At 41.6% G+C, this 17,403-nt stretch overlaps 2 protein-coding genes across 2 annotated transcripts; one reads left to right on the forward strand and one right to left on the reverse strand.

The window, feature by feature from the left end:
* The first annotated feature begins 492 nt into the window (after positions 1 to 492).
* Positions 493 to 7,914, forward strand: LOC101776570 (putative disease resistance RPP13-like protein 2). The gene is made up of 3 exons (XM_004979013.3): positions 493 to 1,682; positions 3,321 to 3,959; positions 5,363 to 7,914. Exons 1-3 carry the CDS (start codon positions 600 to 602, stop codon positions 7,190 to 7,192), a joined length of 3,552 nt encoding a protein of 1,183 aa, XP_004979070.1. The 5' UTR covers positions 493 to 599; the 3' UTR covers positions 7,193 to 7,914.
* A 2,022-nt stretch (positions 7,915 to 9,936) lies between these two features.
* On the reverse strand, positions 9,937 to 15,040 carry LOC101776993 (disease resistance protein RPM1). The gene is made up of 2 exons (XM_004979014.3): positions 14,699 to 15,040; positions 9,937 to 13,024 (listed from the first exon to the last, which is right to left on the reverse strand). Exon 2 carries the CDS (start codon positions 13,012 to 13,014, stop codon positions 10,297 to 10,299), a length of 2,718 nt encoding a protein of 905 aa, XP_004979071.1. The 5' UTR covers positions 13,015 to 13,024; positions 14,699 to 15,040; the 3' UTR covers positions 9,937 to 10,296.
* Positions 15,041 to 17,403: the final 2,363 nt, after the last annotated feature.

The raw sequence follows: 17,403 nt of genomic DNA on the forward strand, positions 1-17,403 counted from the left end.
ATAGCAAAAGTTACCGTTGGTAGCTGCTGGCGAGTTCGAGTTGCTGATAAATAAATGGTGCAGATCCATTGACCAACAGGCACCCGCTTTGATTTCTCGAAAACAAGAACCGCCAGCTTTAGCACGATTAATTAACGCGGGCTCGGCTGGGGCTAGAATAATTTAGCAACTCGACGCGTTTTCTCAGATCTGAAATTCTTTTTAATATAATAATCAAATGAAAATTACTTTTTGCATGTCCCGTAGAGGTTAATTAGAAGGATCAAACATGAACTAATTATAAAACTAATTACACATATGGTAGCTAATTACCGGAACGAATCTATTAAACCCAATTAAATTGTAGCACCATATTGTCCAATCATGGACTAATTAGGTTTAATAGATTCGTCTCGTAAATTAGCCTCCATTTGTGCAATTAATTTTATAATTAATCTATATTTAATACTTATAGTTAGTATCTGAACGATCGTGTGACACGAATTTTAGTAGCGGCTAAAGAAACAAACAGGCCCTTAGACTTGAGAGCAGAGGCCACTAGCATCATCAGTTTCTACGGGCACACACAGGGGGGAGAGAGAGATACTGCTAAACGAACAATGGCGGACCTCGCCGTCGGCTTGGCCAAGACGGTGTTGGAGCGGGCCCTGACCAGGGCCCAGTCGGCGATCGAGGAGGAGTCGAAGCTGCGGCAGAGTACGCAGCGGGACCTTGTGTTCATCGCCGGCGAGTTCGAGATGATGCACTCCTTCCTCGAGGTCGCCAACGCGGAGCGCGTGAGGAACAACGTGGTGAGGATCTGGGTGAGGCAGGTCCGCGACCTGGCCTACGACGTGGAGGACTGCATCGAGTTCGTCATCCACCTCGACGGCGGCAACACCTGGTGGCGCCGAGTCCTGCCGTCCTGGTTCTGCTTCTGCATCGCCGCGGCGGCGGCGCCGCCGCCCCTCGACGTGGCCGTCGCCGAGATCGAGCAGCTCAAGGCCAGAGTCGAGGATGTGAGCAGGAGGAACTCGCGTTACAGCCTCATCAGCGACTCTGGATCCAATCCTGGTGACTCTGCTTCCAGCGCTGCTGTGACCGCAACTGCGGTTGACATGCCAGGTGAGGCCAGGAACACTGTGAAAAAGCAGCCGGGGTTTAGTGATCTCACCCAGTTGATTGCCAAAGATGGCAAAGAGCTTGGGGTGATGTCGGTGTGGGGGAGAAGCGACGATCTTGGTGCCATGTCCGTCATCAGGAAAGCTTACGAAGACCCGGAAGTCCGGAAGACCTTCGGATGCCGTGGATGGGTGAAGCTGGAGTATCCTTTCAATCGCCGCAAGTTCCTGCAGAGTGTGGTTGCGCAGTTCTACACAAACTCTTGCTTGGAGGAGGAGAAAAGTGTAGATGTTGTCGAGCTGGAGAGGATGGAGAACGCAGTGGTGAAGCAAGGCGGATTTGTTCAAGAATTCAAGGCCCAAGTGAACGAGAAGAGGTACCTACTAGTGCTGGAAAACGTGTGCACCATGGGAGACTGGGATGCCATCAGGGCGTGCCTACCCAAGAGCGTCAACGGTAATCGGATCATTGTGTCCACGGAGGAACGTGAGATCGCAAGATTGTGCATCGGACATTCCTACAGAGTACTAGAGCTCAAGCAGTACTCAGCTGAGTACCCTGTATGTGTCTTCTTCAAGCAGGTACGCCAGTAACAACGTCAACTGCCCCCCTTCTCTTTCTAGCTTTTATCCTTCGACATACTCGCAGTTAGTTTTTGCAATTATCATAGGTTAGAAAAACAATAAAAACGGCTGTATTACATTGATGTATATTAATCTAAAGTATGCTAATATTTATTTTCATGTGTCAAATTTACCTATGAAATGCCACAAGTACAATGTTAGTTGACTTACTGCAAATGACTAATGCAGAACACCTCGTTAGTACCAGCTCTTAACTCCCATACATGTTGATTATTCTAGCTTTCGACCTTTGAAATACACACAATTTTTTCTCATTGGGTGGTTTACTCAGATGTGTATTAAATCAGCATATTAGATCGAGTATACTGACCTAAAAATGCTGTCTTATTTTCATGTGTAAATTTTACTTATGAAATGCCACAAGTACGATTTTAATTGACTGACTACAAATTGTTGCTGCTGCAAAGCACCTCATCGGTGCTACCTCTCAACTCTCATCCTTGTCGCCTTGTCGGTTATTTAAACAGAACTACCTATGCATACCCGCCTGCTGCCTAGCCAGGCCAGTACGCATGAGCCACCACGGATAGTTAGACCAAAGCAAACAAAAATGGCAAAAATACGTTTTGTAGACCTAGAAGCTACCTTAGAGCTGGCCTCAGTTTCTAGGCTTAGAACCCAACACCTCCCCCGTGACAGGACCCAACATTGCCATCCCACATATATACATTAATTCTACTAACAAGAGAAGTTTTATTCAATTCTACTCTTAATTCTCTAAAACTTGGGTCTATTACATGGGCATCCTCAATTAACAAAAATTCAAATAAAATGTTGTGGATCTCGTTGAAATCTCAAAAGTTATATACAATTCGACTCCATCATGTCCGTATGCAAATGTACAAATTTTCGAATACAAACTAAACTTTAAGTTACATAGCAAGGAAATTGTTCTTTGTCTCAGCACGAGCTGGCACAGATACCTGATGATCAATCCTTCGTGTTGTCTCTTATTGAGAGCTAGCACACGGATAATCATGGATGTATCTGTGTCAGCAGATAATGCTCTTTCCATACAAGCTTTTACACAATCCAGAATGGATTAATTAGCCTATGTTTAATACTTCTAATTAGCATCCAAACATCCGATGTGACAGGTGTTAAACTTTAACAGGGTGTTCCCAAACACCCCCTTAAGTGTTGTTCTAGTGGAATGGAAGGAAAGGTTAAATAAAAAATATATGTAAAAATAGAGCCCAATAAAAATATCTAGTGCATGGATTTCTTGCTTGAAACTCCTTAAAAATACTTGACAACAGTTTATCCTTCGAAATATATGTACAGAGCTAAATGAAAATATATATTATAAAATTACTTGACAACAGTTCATCCTTTATTGACATAAATGACTTAAACAAAGTAAATTTAACGACAAATCGTGAATGATGTTGACCAAGGCAACTAATTATTTTTTTATGAGTTTGAGCCTAAGACTATCAACCTAGATGAATTCAACACGTACGACTTGGCACCACATCAGGAACCATTTCTCCCAGCCTCTCCTGTTCAGTGCCTTTTGCATAGATGAAATTTCTGCCCACAGCACCCCCTCCTATTAACAATTCGTATTTTCAGGGTTCTCAAGGTGAGATTGACAGGGCAATGTCCAGTGAAGTGATACATGATGTGAACCACAAGGTCTTGAGACGAATTCACACCACTAAAATGGAAGAAGTCCGTACTTGGAACAAGAATTTTACTCTTGTTGGGCGCGAGGTGCAAATGGAAGACCTTCGTAACTATCAGACCAAGGCGCGTTTTGGAAACTGGCGAGTGATGTCTGTTTGGGGAATAGCTGGTGTTGGGAAATCAGCTCTCGTCAAAAACTTCTACTATGCCAAAATGGTTGAATGTCTATTTGACAAGTACAGTTGGGTTAATGTTGAACACCCGTTAAATTTGATGGATTTCTCACGGGACCTACTTAGGGACTTCCATTCAGAATCTCTTGAAGACATGGAAATCAAAGACCCAATTCAACAATGTCGTAACCTTTTAAAGGAATATCGATGCCTTTTGGTTATTAATGATCTGCAGTCCACGGAAGAATGGGACTCAATACAAAATTCCTTGGTGTCTAGGCACTCTCAAAGTTTTATCATTGTGATTACAACTCAAGAAAATATAGCCACGTATTGTGCTGATAATGAAGAGGCTGTTTATAACGTCAAAGGTCTAGAAGCTGAAGCAGCATTTCATCTCTTTCAACAGAAGGTACCTTTACTCACCATGAACATACCCCTGTTGTAGTTTAATTCAACTTTATGCAAGTATATAATATATTAGTGATGCAATATTCATGGATCATTTATATTTCACAAGTTAATAATTATGTTATACTCTCAAAAGTTTTTTTTCCACTGCCGAGCTAATAATAATTTGAACTATAATATCACAAACATAATGTAAATTGATTAGGAAATTAGTTCTTCTTTTTTTCAAAAAAACATATTTGCGTTTAATTTCTAGGGGATGATTCACGATATCATGGTCTATTTGTACATTTGGATAAATGTTCACGATAGAAATGAGTTAACTCTTGATCTACAAATTTGTGCTAATAGTGTCATTGGAAACATGAAAAATATTTTTTAACATTGTGCGTGATTTCATATATATCAAACAACTTTAAACTCAAAGCTCAAATTTTATAAGTAGTCCAAATAACTATAAATGGCATTTGGTAGCATAAAACAACTTACTTTTAGTACTTTTGGGGTTATTTTTTACTTTAAATTTCTCTAAATTTCATTAAAAATCAATATTGTTTAACAAGCACTATTGTTGTTGTGTAGTATTAGTTTTTTATTGCTAAAATTTCAACCTCATGAATAGAAGAAGACAGCAAACCATTATCTTATTTTTCTTGATATTTAACTAAAGAGTTCAGAAAACCATGCAATGCCTATATGTATGCGTAGTTGAATGAGCCATTATGAAACTGATTTCAATTATGCTAGCACACTTTCTTATTGAACATCTGAACGCTAGATGATAATAGTATTCTTGATTTAGCCTATTGGTAAAGTTTCTCTGATGGTATGCTTTTAGAAAGATCTGGTACTTTGAATTTTATTATTGCAATCCAGGCAGAGCGCAAAACTCTTATGCGACAATTTCACATGTTAGCTGTAGCCGGTGTATTTTACGGTCCCCCAGTGCTATGCATTGTTCCGTGTTAGACTATAGTTCAACCAGGGAAGCCACTGAAAATGAGTCTGCTAATAATGAGGGTTCATAAGTTGGTCAAGGAGATGACTAAAATCTTAGAGGGTAAAGTTTTTCTGGTTCATTAAAACTGAAGCACATCAATTATAAGCATTATCCATAGTACGAAATGCAAAAATTTTATTATGAATAATGTATGCAAACATTTTGAAAGGTCCGAACCTGAGACAATCAAGCCAGTTCATCTAGTCAAGGCAGTTCTCCTAATCCAGGCAAAAGGTAGCCAACAAAACCTAAGATTAGTGGAATTTTCTTCCATTTGCCCATTTTATTAAGTTTAGCATTTCAGACTAAGGCATATATGGCATTTCAAATGTAACAGATGCTGCTCTTCCTGCAATTGATGCTTAGCATAACATTTTATATCATTTTAATTTGTTGAACAATAGGTCCTTCAAAAGAAGAATTCATCTCCACTGAAGCAATCAAAGTACGAGGATCTCAAACAACTAATTTTAAAATGTGGTGGACTTCCAAAAGTAATAGTTGCAGTAGCTGACTTCTTGGCACCCAAGACAGTGACATGTATGAAAGACACAAGAACAATGGATGAGAAGTTCATGCACGAGTTGGAGAGTAACCCCGAGTTTGGATGTTTACGAGGACTATTTGATTGGATGCATTTATTCTTTCGTAGCTGTCCTGATTTCTTAAGGCCATGTATCTTTTATCTGTCAATCTTCCCTGGGTATCAAATCATTCGCCGGAGGCGCTTAGTGATGCGCTGGGTTGCAGAGGGCTATTCCAGGGATACTAAAGACAAAACTGCAGAGGAGAGAGGGGAGGTGCTGTTCTCAATGCTTGTCAACCTTTGTATGATCCAGCCACCACAATGTACGGTCATGACACAAATGAGAATGGTCCAATGCCAAGTCAGTGCTTTCTTCCATGAATACGTCATCTCTCGTCCAGAGGAAGAGAACATTGTCTTTGCACTGGAGGTCTTTGAGCTGAAGGGGCAATGCCGCCCAAGCACCCAACGTACAGGACGGCATCTTGTCATTCAGAGCTGCTGGGACAGGGACAGGATCGTTTTTGATAGCATTGACTTCTCAAGGCTAAGGTCACTAACAGTATTTGGCAAATGGGAATCATTTTTCGTCTCCGAAAATATGAAGGTGCTTAGGGTGCTTGATTTGGAGGATGCTTCTAATGTGACAGATAAAGACCTCGAGGAGATTGTAAAGCAGCTTCCTCGCCTGAAGTTCTTGTCTCTGCGAGGAAGATGTGAGATTACCCGTTTACCGCATTCACTGGGTGACCTGAGGCAGCTTGAGACTCTTGACGTCAGGGGAACCTCCATAGTCACCTTGCCGGCGTCCATCACAAAGCTAAAGAAACTGCAGTACGTCCGTGCTGGGGCCACATCCCTTGCAGACGAACAACCAAAGTCATGTGCTTCCGCATCTTGGTTACCACTTCTCTGCAGAACTCGTCAACTAGTTGGTGTTGAGGTGCCTGCAGGGATTGACAAATTGACGGCATTGCACACTCTTGGTGTTGTCAACGCTGCTACCACACCCCGCAAGGCCACCATTAAAGAGCTCAAGATGCTCACCCAATTGCGCAAGCTTGGAGTGTCTGGTATCAACAAGAAAAACTGCAAGCAAGTCAGTGAAGCCTTCTCATGTCACGTCCATCTGGAATCCTTGTCACTGTGGCTCAGAAAGGGAGATCAATGTTGTTTGCAGGATATCTCCTCACCTCCAAAGAACCTTCAGACCCTTAAGATGTATGGCCTTGTAAAAGTAGTGCCACCGTGGATCAAAGATCTTCACAAGCTAACAAAACTGGAATTAGAGATGACCATATCACAAGAAGGTAAGATAATTGAGATACTTGGAGAAATAAAAGAACTAACTATTCTGCGTCTTCGTGTCAAGCCGCTTCAAGATGGTGACGGGAAGCTTGATTTTTGTGTCTGGTTGAATGGAGCACAGAATATATGTTACGAAAAGGTCAAGATCCTCGATGTAGCTTGCACCTCCAAGTTAACTGTAGTCTTTGGATCACAATCAATGCAAAAGCTTGAGCTGCTAACAGTTCGCTGTGGTAGTGCTTCGGCATTCAAGTTCTTTGAGTTAAAGTGTCTCTCTAAACTAAAAGAGGTTCGACTTATTGGTTCACAAGATGGCATACTTAAGAACGACTTAGAGACACAACTCAACGAACATCCAGGAAGGCCTGCTTTGAAGCTTGACGGATCATCCTCATCCTAACAGATATATTGAGCTCATCACTATATATGTTGACCAAGGCTTCAGTCCACCACAAGACTACTGATGCAATTTCAAGTGATTTGTACGTCTTCCCACATGTTATCAAAGTCAGAGATCTTGAGTTCGAGTGATAACAAGTTTCATTTGATTACAATGGGCATCGAACTTCTGGTCCCACATTTGAGGCCTGGTGAGCATTCATGTGAGAACATGTTGAAGTAAAAGTGAATTAGTCTTTCCGCGGCTAGGATTTTGATACTGTTATAGACAGATTGTCAACTGATTGATACATATATATCAATTATTTTGACAGACTGATACGGCCGTTCACTTTAAGCTCATGCTGTTAACTGATTGATACATATATATCAATTGTTTTGATGCAGCATTTAGACAGATTGTTACTTCTTCGATAGTCTAAAGGGTAACTGGTATGTACTTGTTCAATTGTATTATGCGCTGCTAGGAGAAGCACTGAAAAATCATTCAAAGCTGACGTGAAAAAAAACTTATATAGCTAATAAATTCAGTCAAGTTCGTTGACTATATGTACTGGATACTTTCAGCTTGTGCATCTTCCGTACTACTATTGGTGTATGCATGTGTGCACCGGTTGGACCTGTGCCCTGATGTAATAGTTTTGTGTTGTTCTATTGAGAATTTGTAGTGTATAAAAAAATACTACTGAGATCAATGTTGGAGATTTTTTTTTCAATGCTCTAGATTATATGTGGCCATTCTTGTTTTTCTCGGTTGCAAATTATCATTAAAATATACAAAACTTTGAGCCTCTGTCAATTGCTAATGCTTGTTGTCGTATTGATAAAAGATTCAAATGGTATAAAAATGTTGTGCGGAGGTACCGTGGGAATCATTTCTGTGCTTTTACATGCACTGCTTTCAACACTACAGCAATGAAAATCAATGGGGTTTTGAATTTCTGATTGTTGGCATCAAAGCTGCGGATCCAAAATTATGGTAATTAAGCTGTAGGGACATGGCAAAAGAGACAAAAAAAAGGAAAAATAGATGCAATGGGTAAGTTTTTATTTTTTTGATACATCGTCCACTAAAGGTTTATACACATTTCAACAATTTCAAAGGCATGCATTTTGCGGGTGACATAAAATTTTGAGCCTCTAAATGTGTTTCACGTTTCGGACGTTTGGAAAAAAAATAGTTAGCACAAGTAGGCAAGATGCCGCGCAATTGTTGACAGGCCACATGTTGCGGAACGGTACATGGTGTTGTGTTAAATAAAACATGTTGGATACCATTGGCTCCAGTCGTTAGACATAGAACCCCTTCAGATATCTCCCTTTAGATATCTCCGGTTATTTCCCTTTCAAAAATTTGCCACACATAGGGCTCACCTATGTCATTGACAGTAGTAAATAAGAGAATGGATAAAATTGCAATGGCAGCAAACGGATTTTTGCGTGTCTGCAAGTTCATTTCCTTATGGGGAAGATTTAATGACATACAACCAAGATGTTGGAGAGAACTAAGGAGCCATTGCTACCTGGTCATATTTCTATGGCCCAATGGCTCCTTTTTGTGGTGATTAGGTTTATTCGAAAACTCGATCTGAGGGGTTAAGACAGCTCCCGGGTTTCCTTTAAGAAGAAGCCCTTCTCACGTAGGCTGAGAAAATCGCCGAAGCTCTGCCCCACCCTTACACAGGGCCTATAACCCTTGTGAGACTACCACTAGGCATGCGACCACTACAACTACCCCTAGGTAGGAGGATCCAAACCAACCACAGCTACGACCTGTGCTAGGCGTTGACCTGTGATTTGGTTATGGTGACAGACAAGGGAACTTTTTTTAACCCAGCCTGAAATTCACTTCCACGGGAAGTCAATCCTAGGATATGAGGAGTGCTACTGAGGCCATCTAACTGGTTCATTCAAGGTCCTTGCAACAACACATGGGCAAATTACATGTTCATTATACGCCTTTTAGTTAATGGAAATAGTCTCCAACCTCTGCAACCACACATGGCCAAATTCTTACATCACCCTCAGCATAAAAACTGAATAAAAAGTAAAATAAATAAAAAAATATTTTTTTATCTCTAGAATTCTAGATTATGAATCAGAGGAAAAGGCTAGTTTGCATCAGCCCTGTGGTGCTGCTCCAATAATCCAGCAGTACAAGTTCCTTAGAAGTAAACATCATGAGTTCCTATTATTTATAGAACTGAGGATTGCATCAAGAATGTTATTTTAAGTCTTTCAGATGCAGTTCAAAATAAGGTCCATACATAGAAAGAGAGGCTGTGAAGAAACCACAGTAATTTGGTGTACAAAACCAGAAGGAATATTCTTGATGGACAGAAGAGCCATTGTTTCAAGGACTATTAGAGAGGGAAAAGCATATATGTAGTTAAATATTTTGAAATGCAAAGTTATTGGCAGAATCAAGAACTTAATGGACAGGTCACAGAACAAGCTACAGAACCTAGTTCTATAGAGGTCACAGGACAGGCACTTATGGAATATTGCGGCAGGAATAAATTATTGCCTTTTGATTCTCTCTACATGGATTAATTTTCCATGAGCTGTTTTTTTGTACTTCTTGTAAATTTATAGTTTATTACAAAGTTTAAATCAAATATTATATATTCCAATGGAATTCAATCCACCAAAACCTTTTTGATAATTGGTTCACACACAGGCACTTGATCCTGCTTTCCTGGTTGTAAAGGAACATTGTAGAGCTTCTCTCTTCTCCTGATAGTGTACACAGTGGTGCAGTGCTAAGTAGCATTGCAGCACAAGTTATATAAGAATATAAAATCAAGCGATCATATACATTTAGTGGATGGAGATGAATATGTATACAATCTTGTTTCAAATGCAGCTAAATTACACAAAGATCTTGGTTCATGATGGGAAAATCAAACCATAAAGTAACGAAGGAACCTTGCGTGCAGATACAGACAAGTACTTTCCTGATGGCTAATATGCAAGGGAATAACAAGCGTGAAATCATTGGGAAATGGATAGCTACTTGCAGAATTGACAAGGACAGACTTTATTTGATGGACTTGATGTGTGATGTTGTTCTGAGCAAACGCAGGAATATTATTGCAGAACAAATTAGATGCGAAGCTCCAGAACATATGACATCTTCTGGTGCATTCCCTTTCTGTCCCACTCAGCTTTGAAGTCCTCGTGAAGGTGCAACAGACGCAGCTTCTTTAAAAAGCGGAGCGATTCGACATCTTCAGGAACCGTATCCAGCTTTGGAAGCCCTACAATATACAAACCTTCGATATTTTTAAGGGCGCCCTTTCCAATCATCAGCAGTTTGACGTTGCAGAGGTTCTTCAGCACAAGTGTCTTCAGTTGTGGGAAGCATCCGTCAGACATAACCAAGGTGTCTGCACTACTAACCCTGTTTAGGCTTAGATAGGTGAGGTTTGGCACGTGTTGTGCAAGCAGTGGAAGTGGGTCTTCCTGAAGACCAGACCAACTTAGAGCTAGAAACTTGAGATTTTCCCCATGGCTGTGAAATATTGGGCACTGCAGCGTCCTGGCTGCCAAATGGCCTCGGACGATCAACCTGTGGAGTTGTTTGTACTGTGGCTTGAGGGCTTCCAAATGAAGTGTCTGGTTTTCATCAATTGCATTGAGAAGCAAGCTGGAAAGAAGTGGTAGGTTGGACAGAGTAGCGAAAAGCTCTGCAGAATGCATGGCACTAACTTTGCCAATCCAAACGCTTTGTAGTTTCCTAAGTTTGTCCAGTTGGTCTGCCAAGTCATTTGTTGCTTCCACAGTCTCAAGAGTCTGAAGTTCTACCAATTTAGACAGATCCTTGGGTGGCTGCACCCCAGCGAAGTACTGGAAATCTTTCTGCTTCTCATCAATAACTCTGTCAGCTAACAGATGCCGAAGCTTCTTGACCTTAACTATGCCTCGCGGTAGCTTCTCTATTTTTGTTTGCTTGATGTCCAGTGTCTGTAGATTGGATAGCTTCTCAATACACTCCGGAAGTGACTTAATTCTGGTGCGCCGCAAGCCAATATAGCGTAGATTAAACAGATTGCCTATGGATACTGGCACTTCAGTTATTTCTGAATCTTGCAGCTCGAGAACAGTAAGGTAGCTTGATTCAGAAAAGATTGAGGCTAACATGCGAGTTGATATTACACCATCAAGTGAAAATAGAGTGCGAAGGTGTGGAATCCTCGTTGTTGGTGCATCACTGTCTTTCCATCCACATAATGATAGACGGCGCACTTCCTGGTCCATCTGTATCATTGCAGCTTGATCATTTGCAGAGCTAAACTTCTCATCATTAGCTATTGAAAGAGCCAGGTCACGCACAATGTCATGCATCTTACATGAGTTCACCCTGCCAAGCTCATCGTACTCCTCAACTTGCAGCAAGTTCCTGGCAATGAGCTCCATGAGATTTAGTTCAGCCACATCCTCTGGTGAATTTTTTTCATTAGTCACCGCAAATCCTTCAGCAACCCACTGCCTGACAAGGCTCTCCCTGGACATGATGTAATCTTCAGGAAAAAGGCTGCAGTATAGGAAACAGTTTCTGAGGTTCCCTAGTAAGTCATTGTAGCTAAGCTTCAAAATTGCTTGGACATTGTCTGGTTTAGCTAACTCACTCCGGAACTGATTGTACACTTGATTCCAGGCATGCTTTTTTGGTATCTTCGAGGACATGAGGCTGCCCATCGATATAATTGCTAAGGGCAGGCCTTTGCACCTATCGACTATGGAAGCCGCCACATCTTCGAGCTCTGGGGGGCACTTTTGATCTTTTATGTTATTAAAGGCCCTTCTGCAGAAGAGTCTGAATGCATCGGGGCTTTCTAAAGGTTGCAACTGAAGATGGCGTTCTGAAGATGCAAGAGATGCAACGTCATCTCTCCGCGTTGTGATGATGATACGGCTTGCTTTGATAATCTGGAAAATGTCTGCCATTTGATGGTACACTTCCTTTTTCCAAACATCATCCAACACAACTAAACATTTGCTGTTGCTGTGGAGATTCTTTATTTTTTCTCTCAACTGATGGGCATCCATGTTTTCCAAGCTATCTGATGCCTCATCTGTGTACCCAATATTTCTGAGTAGTTCCCTCAGCAAGCCTTCTATTGTGTAGGTTTGTGACACTGTGATCCATGCATGAACAGGAAATTTGGTCTTCTCACGCTCATAAACATTCATGACCAGAGTGGTTTTTCCCAATCCACCCATACCTGACACTGTTATCACAATGCTATTTGGCTCGTTGCAGTGTAGCCAACCATTCAACTTTGCCTGATTCAATGTAATCCCCACAAGATCTTCGTCTTGAATAAGCTCGGGCAAGCAGACTTGGTATCCTCGTTGAACAATTACAGAACTTGATGGAACAAACTGGACAGCCGGGAAATAGTCCTTTTGTAGTTTCTTTACTTGCTCAATCTCACCCATTATCTGAACTACCTCATCTGCAATATCACTGAAAACTTTAGCATTGTTTGCTCCTTTTAAGAACCACATCAGTGATCCTTCTTCCTGCAGCTTAAAAGCATTGTATGAGTATTTGTCCATCACATCCTCCACGTGGAAAGCCAGATTTCTCAGCTCTGCGATCCAACCATTCACCACATTGATGCTGAGATTCGTGGTATCCAAATCTTGTATTACCTTGTTCATCATATTCAATTCTATCCCAATTTGCCTGATATTTTCTGGTAGCTTCCTCAGATTAGTCACTTTTTTAGATGCTTCAGCAATGACTATTTTGATGACTTCATCTCCTAAAACTTTACCAATCTTCGATAGGGCAGTTAACAATGCTTCTGCCATTAGCTTAGTTCTGCACAATCAAAAGCATGGAGCTTGTTACAGAAAAGTAGTTAAATATAGAAGAATTCAGCAGGAAATACCTTTAAGAAAGACCAAGATCACAAAAAGCGTGCACACAGAGAGAGGTAGGTTCAAGATAATGAAACTATAGTGCATTCTTTTTTAGTTGATGTTTTCAAACATGTGTGCACATCCTAACAAAAAAATTTACCGCAACCTTTTGCTAGATCAGACAGATCCTAGACTCATTGACTAGTAACGTTCGGTTTTCGCACAATATGAATTATATTTTCTCCTTCGAATTAATACATGATAGCTAAACAAATTTTTTAATGCAGATGCTATTCCATCCTAAGCCTAATCAGCATATGCATATAAGGAATATAGCAACATAAAAAGGCAACCCCGACCCAATGTTTTGACATTACATGCCAACAAAATTACAAATTTTCGAATCCAAAGTAAAGCTATATGTAAAAAACAACAAAGTTCAAAGGAAAATATGCATATATCTGTTTTATGATTTTTAATACAGAATCTCTATAGCAATTACGAAGTTCAGAGCCAAAATTTAGTGCCCTTTTACATTTTGGAATCAAGTAATCATCAGAGTATTCAAGTGAAACTTTTTCACTAATTAGGTACCATATTAACAATCATGGTACTTTGTGATAATTTGCTCCCTCGTAACAGTTTTTTTAATAAATGTTCCTCCCATCCCTTGAGGCAATAGTAATATCAACCATCCCATCAGACTGTCCAAACTCCAAACTAGAATACCTTAACATGTCCGAAAAATCACACATGTACACTAGCAAAAATGCTTCTTTTCCTCTCTCAAGAGAAACACGATTAGTTGATCATTTCCTACCTGACCATACAAGTATGTACAACTCCCCGTCCAATCTTTTTTTTTCTCGAACAACGCAGGAGAGCTGCGTGTCATTTCATTAAGAGAGAACTGTTAACTCTAAAGTGCAATCTCTAAATGCCACTCACTGACTCACGTCGTGCAACCAGTGGAGCCATTGAAGTGTTATACGTTATGTCTGACAGAAATTATAAACATTAGTTACTGAGTCTAGACCGATCAGTCTCCATTGTGACTACTAATGAAAAGTTTATGATTCTGAATACTAAAATAAACCAAACAAATTACGAACTTTAGAGTCAAATTTTAGTATCCTGTTACATTTATGAATCCAAATAATACAATCATCAGAGTTTGGATATAGAAAGTAAATTCGTTTACTAACTATCTAACATATTAACAGCCATACTTTCAGTACCACGTCGCAGAAATAATTTGTTCCCTCATATACTTGGTGATACTTGATTCTCCCATCCGATTAGGTAAGAGTCCAGTAACACCAACCATCGGATCAGATCAGAATAGACAGACAAACTACTTTGGAGTACCATAACCAGCAGCAACCCATACACTGGTAAAATTATGTTTTTTTTCTCTTTTTTGAGAGTGTCTTTTGTTATCTTACTAGAAACTCCATGCCAAATCTAGCAATTTGTATCATAATGAATGAAACCTTACCAAGCATGGTAATCTGAAGTATTTAGTCAGAATACAAAAACTGAAATTCATAGCGCAGGCAAGGTTCTACCTCCCCTCCCCCCCCCCCCCCCCCCCCAAAAAAAAAAAAAATAACTGCGTAGGCAAGTTTCTTACCCTGCCTGAAGCTGCCCTCAGCTGAGCGCGTGGCTGTCGCGCTTACGGGACTCCCGCGGCCCGCCGCTCCGGAGCCTGTGTGGTCGTCTACCACGACCGCGATGCGTCCTTGCGGCTGCGCGCGAAGCTCAGCAATGGCGCGTGCCCGCGGCCACCAGAGGGGTTCCAGTTGAGGGGCGGGAGAGGAAACGAGGGATTGGAGAAGGGGGAGCGTGGATCTTGAGGTCTGGTCTAATGCCTGCCTGATGGTGAAGAAGGAAGGGGAAGGGAAGCTACGGAGAACGGACGAAGCACCGCGTGAGCGCCGTGCCGTTGACTTGACTTGACTGGACTCTGCCGAATGACGGGGAAAACCCCCTCATCACGTCGTAATGACTGGGCTCACGAGCAGAGATGGCAATCAGTGGCCAAACGCTTGTAATGTTGGAGAAATTGCCAGGTAAAGAACCCATCGGATTACATTTAAAAAAAAAAAGAGCCCATCAGACCATAAGCGCGTGCAGTTTGTGTTATCGTGTACTTGGATGGGAACGGATTTTCTCCTTGAGTTTGCATCAATTTTGAACTGTTATAATTAGGTGGAATCGACTTGAATCGATTAGTTTCGAAGTGAAAACAAGATATTATCTTTAGGACTTCTTTGGTAGCGCTTCTTAAAAGGTTTCTCCATGGACTTTTGGTGAAGCCTTACCAAAAGGCAACTTAAAAAAGACTCCATCACCTAAACTAGGGAGAAGTCACAAAACGACTTATACTAAACAAGAGAAGAAGAAAAAATTAGTTTCACCGACCTTGTCCAAGTATTAATTAACCATAAAATGACCTATATTGTCATTAAGAAGCTATTTTACCAAACTTTTTCAAATTCAGTCAAGTTCGTTGACTATGTACTAGATACTTTCAGCTTATGCATCTTCCGTGCTACTATTGATGTATGCATGTGTGCACCGGTTGGACCTGTGCCCTGATGTAATAGTTTTGTGTTGTTCTATTGAGAATTTGTAATGTATAAAAAAATACTAGTGAGATCAATGTTGGAGATTTTTTTTTCAATGCTCTAGATTATGTGTGGCCATTCTTGTTTTTCTCGGTTGCAAATTATCATTAAAATATACAAAACTTTGAGCCTCTGTCAATTGCTAATGCTTGTTGTCGTATTGATAAAAGATTCGAATGGTATAAAAATGTTGTGCGGAGGTACCGTGGGAATCATTTCTGTGCTTTTACATGCACTGCTTTCAACAATACAGCAATGAAAATCAATGGGGTTTTGAATTTCTGATTGTTGGCATCAAAGCTGCGGATCCAAAATTATGGTAATTAAGCTGTAGGGACATGGCAAAAGAGACAAAAAAGGAAAAATAGATGCAATGGGTAAGTTTTTATTGTTTTGATACATCGTCCACTAAAGGTTTAGACACATTTCAACAATTTCAAAGGCATGCATTTTGCGGGTGACAAAAAATTTTGAGCCTCTAAATGTGTTTGACGTTTCGGACGTTGGGGAAAAAAAAGTTAGCACAAGTAGGCAAGATGCCGCGCAATTGTTGACAGGCCACATGTTGCGGAACGGTACATGGTGTTGTGTTAAATAAAACATGTTGGATACCATTGGCTCCAGTCGTTAGACATAGAACCCCTTCAGATATCTCCCTTTAGATATCTCCGGTTATTTCCCTTTCAAAAATTTGCCACACATAGGGCTCACCTATGTCATTGACAGTAGTAAATAAGAGAATGGATAAAATTGCAATGGCAGCAAACGGATTTTTGCGTGTCTGCAAGTTCATTTCCTTATGGGGAAGATTTAATGACATACAACCAAGATGTTGGAGAGAACTAAGGAGTCATTGCTATCTGGTCATATTTCTATGGCCCTGTCATCGTCAAGAATCACGGGTCAAGACTACGGTAAGTGAATTTGTTTTCTATGCGCGTAAGGCTCGGATGGTTGCACGAGAGGACACGGGGTTTATACTGGTTCGGGCAGGAATAGCTCTACATCCAGTGTGGGAGGCTGCTCGTGTTACTCCTGCAGAGTTTGCAGTAGGGGTTACAAACAGGCGAGAGAGGGAAGCTGGTCCTAAGTCTCTGTGGATGTGCACTGATGCTCGTGTGGAAGGGTTGTGAGTTGGGGGTCGCTCTGGTTCGCTTGAGAGCCATCCCCTGCTCGGGCCCCCTGGTCCTCCTTTTATAGCGTAAGGAGGACACAGGAGTTTCAATCGAGCTGGGAGTCCGGAGACGTGAAAAGATAAAGCTTGGGAGGTAAAGTACAGGGAGACGGGTTGAGCCACCGGGGTTGCCGTTGGGTCCCATCGATGACCCAGCGGTCGGCCACTGTAGCCGAGCATGCAAGACGTGCGTGGCGACCAACCACTGCAGCTGTACGAGTTGATGATGACGACCGGCCTTCGTAACCGTGCACGTCGTGGATGACGGGCGACCCCTATTGCCACGCGCGCTTACCGGGAGGCACGGCCGGCACGCCCCTGCCGCCAGGCCGAGCGGGAAACCGGGCGACGCGCCTTGCAACATGGGCGAGAGTGCCCCATGACAAATGCCACAGGGAACGGCTAGGACGGTGCAGCTGTAGCCCTGTGCGGTCGTGGCAGTAGTGCGCCGCCCGAAAACTCCGACGGGTCACATCGAGGAAAGCGGGCGCCCCTCCGTGCACCAAAGCCGTATTCTAGGCATGGGCGTCCCAT

Source organism: Setaria italica, chromosome VIII (genome assembly GCF_000263155.2).
Source record: "Setaria italica strain Yugu1 chromosome VIII, Setaria_italica_v2.0, whole genome shotgun sequence".
NCBI classification, from domain to species: domain Eukaryota; kingdom Viridiplantae; phylum Streptophyta; class Magnoliopsida; order Poales; family Poaceae; genus Setaria; species Setaria italica.

Coding starts and splice junctions, on each gene's coding strand:
- LOC101776993 (XM_004979014.3), bottom strand. CDS start 13,014: ATGGCAGAAGCATTGTTAACTGCCCTATCGAAGATTGGTAAAGTTTTA.
- LOC101776570 (XM_004979013.3), top strand. CDS start 600: ATGGCGGACCTCGCCGTCGGCTTGGCCAAGACGGTGTTGGAGCGGGCC. Junction 1,683..3,320: donor TATGTGTCTTCTTCAAGCAG/GTACGCCAGTAA, acceptor TCGTATTTTCAG/GGTTCTCAAGGTGAGATTGA. Junction 3,960..5,362: donor TTCATCTCTTTCAACAGAAG/GTACCTTTACTC, acceptor GTTGAACAATAG/GTCCTTCAAAAGAAGAATTC.